The 6,581-nt window shown below is 42.0% G+C and overlaps 1 protein-coding gene across 1 annotated transcript in view; it reads right to left on the bottom strand.

Moving 5' to 3' along the window:
• Ube2r2 (ubiquitin conjugating enzyme E2 R2) overlaps positions 1 to 6,581 on the bottom strand; it is a 67,265-nt gene that overhangs the window by 17,167 nt on the left and 43,517 nt on the right. Inside the window, exon 2 of the mRNA XM_005362006.3 lies at positions 5,282 to 5,368. Within this exon, the coding sequence (XP_005362063.1) occupies positions 5,282 to 5,368 (87 nt within the window). The remainder of the gene's footprint in view (positions 1 to 5,281; positions 5,369 to 6,581) is intronic.

Below are 6,581 nucleotides of genomic sequence, written 5' to 3'. Positions count from 1 at the left end.
CCAAAACCACAGAGAAACCCTGTCTCGAAAAAACAAAAAATAAATAAATAAATAAATAAATAAATAGATCAATGATCCCAATGACTACTCAAATAAATAGCTGAAGACATTATTCAAAACTTGGATAAGCATTGTGACCTTAGAACTCATGCCCTGCTCACCTTCTGTGCTCCTTTACATCTCTCAACTCCATTTGAGAAGCTCCTATTTTCTCCCCACCAGCATCCTCAGACAAGAAAGTAAAAAGAGAGTAGGAAGTGGCAGAGCCAGAGCTGGGTAACTACAACGACACAGTAGAGAAGCTGCACACGTCAGCTTCAGCAGTTCAGAGCACTGGCTGCTCTTCCCAAGAATGAGGGTTCAATTCCCAGCACCACTCACACAGTAGCTAACAACTCTCTGTAACTCCAAGATCTGACCTTCACACAGACATACATTCAGGCAAAATACCAATGCACAAAAATTAAAGTTAAAAAAATTTCACTGGGGCTGGAGAGATGGCTCTGTGGTTAAGAGCATTTCCTGCTCTTCCAAAGGTCCTGAGTTCAATTCCCAGCAACCACATGGTGGCTCACAACCATCTATAATGGGGTCTGGTGCCCTCTTCTGGCCAGCAGGCATACACACAGACAGAATATTGTATACATAATAAATAAATAAATATTTTTTAAAAAAATTTCACTAAAACATCACAAATGAAGTGACCTAGGCAGAAAGTTAACATCAGGGACTAAAGACAAGATTGAGAAATTGGTACGTTCAGTTATCAACTAAAACAAACAAACAACAAAAACAAAACAAAAAAAAGACTTCAGGAAATCACTAACAGACTAAATCTAAGAGTCCCTACTATGCAGGAGGCAACTGAGACACAGACTAGAAGTCCACAAAGTCTTTCCCAGGGAATAACATACCAGTGAATTGTCATCCCATAACATTCTCTCTCCTCTCTCTCTCTCTCTCTCTCTCTCTCACACACACACACACACACACACACACATTTTTTTTAATTTTATTTTTATGTGTTTATCTGTGCACTATGCATGTGCAGTGCCCACAGAAGCCATAAGAGGACCTACCACCATTCCTAGGACTGGAGTTACAGGTGGTTGTGAGCTACCAGGTTGAAGCTGGGAATTGAATCCAGGTCCTCTGGAAGAACAGCACATGCTCTTAATCGCTGAGCATCTCTCCAGACCCAGAAACAGACAGGCAGGCAGGCAGGCAGGCAGAGACAGAGTGCTTGCTGGTAAAAAGCCTGTGGCTGAGGCAGTTCTGAGTTCTCATAAGGAAGCTACTGTGCTGCCTTGTTAAGTGGACATGACACCTGCTAGGCTGCCTCCCAGGAAACCATGGTTCCGTCCCAAGACTAGTGCTGCAGTGCTCTCTCTACAGCGGACAATGGCTCAGAAGGAGTCAAAGTGCAGAGAGGAAGTGAGAAGTGACAGCTCAGTCACAACAGGACACCACAGGAGGGCCGGCAAGGCTCTAAATTAGAGACCAGACACGACATGGCAGGTGCTCCCTTGAATTCACATGAGCTATGATGCCTTCATAATCCCTGCACAAGACTGTCTGCCAACATCCTGCCATGAAAGGGGAGGCGGTCACGAGGTCCCATCCTTCCTTGAGGAGGAAAAGACAGTTTCTTGAATGGTAAAGCCACCCATAAGATGCCCAGACTCATGTCAGCAACCACATGAACTCATTTACTACAAAAGGTAATGAAGTAGAAAGAGGACCAGTTGGGAAGAGAAACAGAATTAATAAGAATGGAAGTGAGGCAAAAGGGAGTAATGAAAAGGAATATAAATCAAAATTATATGCATGTATAAAAATATCATAATAAAACCCATTATAGTTAATAAATACTACTTTTTTGTTTTGAGACAGGGTCTCTTGATCCTAAAACTCAAAGATCTAACACTCCCCTGCTTTTCCTTGGTTTTTAGAGACAGGATTTCTTTTTTTTTTTAATTTTTTTTTTTTTTATTGAGAAAGAAATAGAGACAGGATTTCTGTGTGGCCCTGGCTGTCCTGGAACTTGCTCTGGCCTCAAACTCAAATACCCACCTGTCTCTGCCTCCAAAGTGCTGGGGTTAAAGTCATGTGCCACAGCTGTAAATAAATATTTCTCTCTCTGTCTTTCTGTCTCTCTCTCTTTTTAGTTTTTCAAGACATGGTTTCTCTGTGTAGCCTTGGCTGTCCTGGAACTAACTCTGTAGACCAGACTAGCCTGAAACTCAAGAAAGAGTCACCTGCCTCTGCCTCCTGAGTACTGGGATTAAAGGTGTGTGCTGCCACTGCCCAGTTCCAGATCTACTGTTCTACAGGCAAAACCTTATCCCTTAAATTTTTTTTAGATGAATTTAACTTACTAAATTAAACTTTTCTGTTGCTTTCTGAGATGGGGGTCTTGTCATGTAGCCTTGGTTAACCTAGAGATCTATATATACTAGGATGACCTTGAAAGTGAGAGCCACCTGTCTCTGCCTTTAAAGGCCTGTCATCATGGCTGACTAAATCAAGTTTTTATATGAATAACTGGTTTGGGCATGATGGCATACATCTACAATCCCAACACTTGGAAAGTAGAATTAGGTTCATGGCTAGCCTAGTTTGCATAGTGAGATACAGATCTGTCTGCCAAGGCTATAAAGAATAAAACTGGCCAGCCTGGTCTACAAGAGCTAGTTCCAGGGTAGGCTCCAAAAAAGAAAGAAAAAAAAAGGAAAAAGAAAAAAAGATAGAAAAAACCCACACAGCTTAGTCGTCTGCCACAGTCTGCAGTCACTACCAGCTGGCTTTCTGATTTAATGCCTTATAAATTCTGAACCTTTAATATAAATGGAATCATACAATATAAACCATTTTCTGACTTAGTCAAATGTTTCAGAGTTCCCTCTGCCCTCCATGGATGCAGTGAGCGTGTGTTGGGCTTCCGCTGGTTTCCTTGTTAGACATGAGGCCTTTTTCCTAACAGCACACGCACCACTCTGTGCATTAGTCAAGTCTCACTACGTGTCTGATTTGAACTGAGCTCATTCGTTGTCAGGGTCTCTTTCTATTCTCTGAGCCATGGCTGCCTAGTCTGGCCTCAAACCCCTGGGCTTTGGCAATCCTCCTGCTCGGCCTCCTAACACACACTTGTGGCTAACTTTGCCTACTTTTCAAATAGGTTAATCCTTTTAAAATCTTGTGTTTTTTTTTTTTAATTCTTTAAAGAACTTTACAGACCAAGCTGGCTTCAAATGCAAGAATCCTCCTGCCTCTGACTCTTGAGTATAGTTCTGAGCAAGTTTTCAGCAATTTTTTATGAGGTAGAAATACAGTATCTTTTTCTCTTTTTTTCCTGAGACAGGGTCCTGGCTGTCCTGAAACTCACTTTGTAGACAAAATTGGCCTCAAACTCACTGAGATCCACCTGCCTCTGTCTCCCAAGTGCTGGGATTAAAGGTGTGCACTACCACTGCCTGGCCAATATCATTTTTTTGTTTGTGGAAATCCAACTATTAAAAAAAAAGAAATCCAACTATTAATGAGACCGTTACTTCCCACTTGTGCTAATTTTTATGTCAACTTCACAGACTAGGATCATTTGGGAAGTGGGAACCTTAATTGAGAAAATGCCTCTATTGAATTATCTGTGGACAAATACTTGGGACATTTCTTAACCACTGATTGATGAGGATGTGCAGTGGTCCTGAGCTGTATAAGAGAGCAGGCTGAGCAAGTCATGAGGAGTAAGCCAGAAGGCAGACAGACTTTCTCCACAGACTCTGCCGTCAGTTCCTGCCTCTGCTTCCTTCATTCGACAGTGATCTACAATATGAAAGCCAAATAAACCTTTTCCTCCTGAGGTTGGAGGAAACTTCATCACCACAAGAGAAATCATAGCAAAGATGATGCTCAATGAGATTGGTGTCATTTTTGTCAAAATCTATTAATTATAAATGGGCATCACAGTTCCTGCCTAAAGTCCCAATACTTAGGAAGCTGAAGAAGGAAGATGACGTGTTAGAGGCTAATCTGGACTACATGGCAAGATCTCATCTCAAAATAAATATACTGGTGATTATAGATGTTCTGGATTATTCTGAGGTTCTCAATTCTTCACCATGGTAGCACTAAACTCTCTTGGTGACAATAATTTCATACTATGTTTTAAATTCTTTTCAATTTTTGGAATTCTAGGTCTCTTATTATTTCTTTTTTTTGGGGGGGAGGGTTCGAGACAGGGTTTCTCTGTAGCTTTGGAGCCTGTCCTGGAACTCCCTTTGTAGACCAGGCTGGCCTCGAACTCACAGAGATCCGCCTGCCTCTGCCTCCCGAGTGCTGGGATTACAGGCGTGCACCACCACCGCCCAGACCGGCTTCTTATTATTTCTTTATAAATTTTATAATCATCTTGCTGATGTTTGGGGGGAGATTTTGATCGCAGAGTCAAGAGAGAAGCCATGGATCCTCTGCCTGAGACAGACGCCAGTTAGAATCTCCAGTAAGCCACTGCCATGTGGTGATACACAGATTAATGGAGATGGGTTAAACTAATATGTAAGAGTTAGCCAATAAGAAGTTAGAGCTAATGGCCAAGCAGTATTTTAATAAATACAATTTCTGTGTGATTATTTTGGGGCTAAGCTAGCTGGGCGGCCAGGACAAACAAGCAGGCCTCTCCATACAACAGAACCTCACCTTGGAGTTATTCCAAAAGAGGCTCTCAAATGCTCAGCAGTAACTCCTGAAAGGAGACCAGGCCAAATGTACTAGGATAAATCCCCCTGAAAATGCTGAGTCTCTGCCCATAGGCAGTGGTGATGCACATCTTTAATCTTAGAACTCGGGAAGCAGAGGCTTCCTTGAACTAGCTCTGTAGACCAGGCTGGTCTCGAACTCACAGAGATCCGCCTGCCTCTGCCTCCCGAGTAAATTTTCCATCTTTAACTGGAATAATCATTATATATTATAAAAGTACTCTTGATTTTAAATAATTAAACCAGAGAATACAAAATAAAAAACATAAACATTTCTCTATGGGTCCAGTGAAACACAACTTACTGATATACACAGTCTATTTCAGGGTGGGCGGGTTGTGCTGTTGTGACTAAACTGAGATCTTGGGCATGCTAAGCAAATGCTTTACCAAGTTACACTCTCCAGCTCAAACTATTTTTGTGTGGTGTGATAATCAAACACAGGACCTTGATTGGTAAATCCCTAGTCTCTTTTTAGAGAACTAATCTGAAAAAATCCAGAGGAAGTTATAACAGATACCTCTTACCTCATAAATGTTGGGGTGCCACATTTTGGTCAAGAATGTGAAGGTAGGTGGTGAATATGGGTAGTCAATAGGAAATTTAATATGTGCCTGCAAAAGAAAAAAAATAATGCTAATAAATAAGACAAGTTGTTCATTTGTCTAATAGTTCCCACTATTATATCCCAATGAAAGAGAGCTCCTTTCTACAGATCAGGTTCCCGAGAAGTCACAGCACCAGGGTTATCAGAATGTTCTTTCAGTAGATCATCAAGTATTTGTGTCTTGGCTAAATGACCCAAATATTATCATTTTTATGAATAAAAATTCAGCTCACAGGAAAGAAAGATAAGAGATGTTCCAAACACTGAGGCTGCTGTCCCTGCATCCAGAGGTGCGCCCTATCACTAAGTTAGTCCCCATTCTCCGCTACCACTATTTTTTTTAAGATTTATTAATTTATTAATTATGTGCTATAAGTAGTATTCTATCTGCACATATACCTGCAGGCCAGAAGAAGGCATCAGATCTCATTATAGATGGTTGTGAGCTACCATGTGGCTGCTGGGAATTGAACTCAGGATCTCTGGAAGAACAGCCAGTGCTCTTAACCTCTGAGCCATCTCTCCAGCCTGCTACCACTATTTTTGTGCCAAACAAACCAATATGGTTTTCTAATAAATAAGAAAACAAATAATTTTTCCTTTTTATTGATATCATGTAAACAGTATCTCCTCACTCACCAACAATGTCTGACCTTTTTTCCCCCCCTCCTTTTCTTGGCTTTTCGAGACAGGGTTTCTCTTGTAATAGTCCTGGCTATGCTGGAACTCACTTTGTAGACCAGGCTGACCTCAAATTCACTGAGATCCACCTGCCTCTGCCTCCCAAGTACTGGCATTAAAGGCGTGCACTGTACCACCACCACCTGGCTAACGTGCACATTTTAATGACATTTCCTTTCAGTGGTTTTACACACACACACACACACACACACACACACACACACACACACACACACACACACACACACACACACACACAAATGCTCTGTTCCTACTCCCTCCCAAAAAAAGCACTTGCTGTCAAGTCTCATGACTTGAGCTCAATTCCCAGGCTTCATAGTGCCATCTCTCATGCATTTCCTCAACACTAAATAAAGTTTTCAGCTCTCTCTCTCCTCCAGCCCGGCAAGATGCCCAAGGGAAAGAAGGCCAAGGGGAAGAAGGTGGCCCCGGCCCCCGCCATCATGAAGAAGCAGGAGGCGAAGAAGGTGGTGAATCCTTTGTTTGAGAAGAGGCCTAAGAACTTCGGCATTGGGCAG

The sequence above is a fragment of the Microtus ochrogaster genome, linkage group LG5 (genome assembly GCF_000317375.1).
Source record: "Microtus ochrogaster isolate Prairie Vole_2 linkage group LG5, MicOch1.0, whole genome shotgun sequence".
Taxonomy (NCBI): domain Eukaryota; kingdom Metazoa; phylum Chordata; class Mammalia; order Rodentia; family Cricetidae; genus Microtus; species Microtus ochrogaster.
This window is presented reverse-complemented; position numbering and strand designations above follow the sequence as displayed.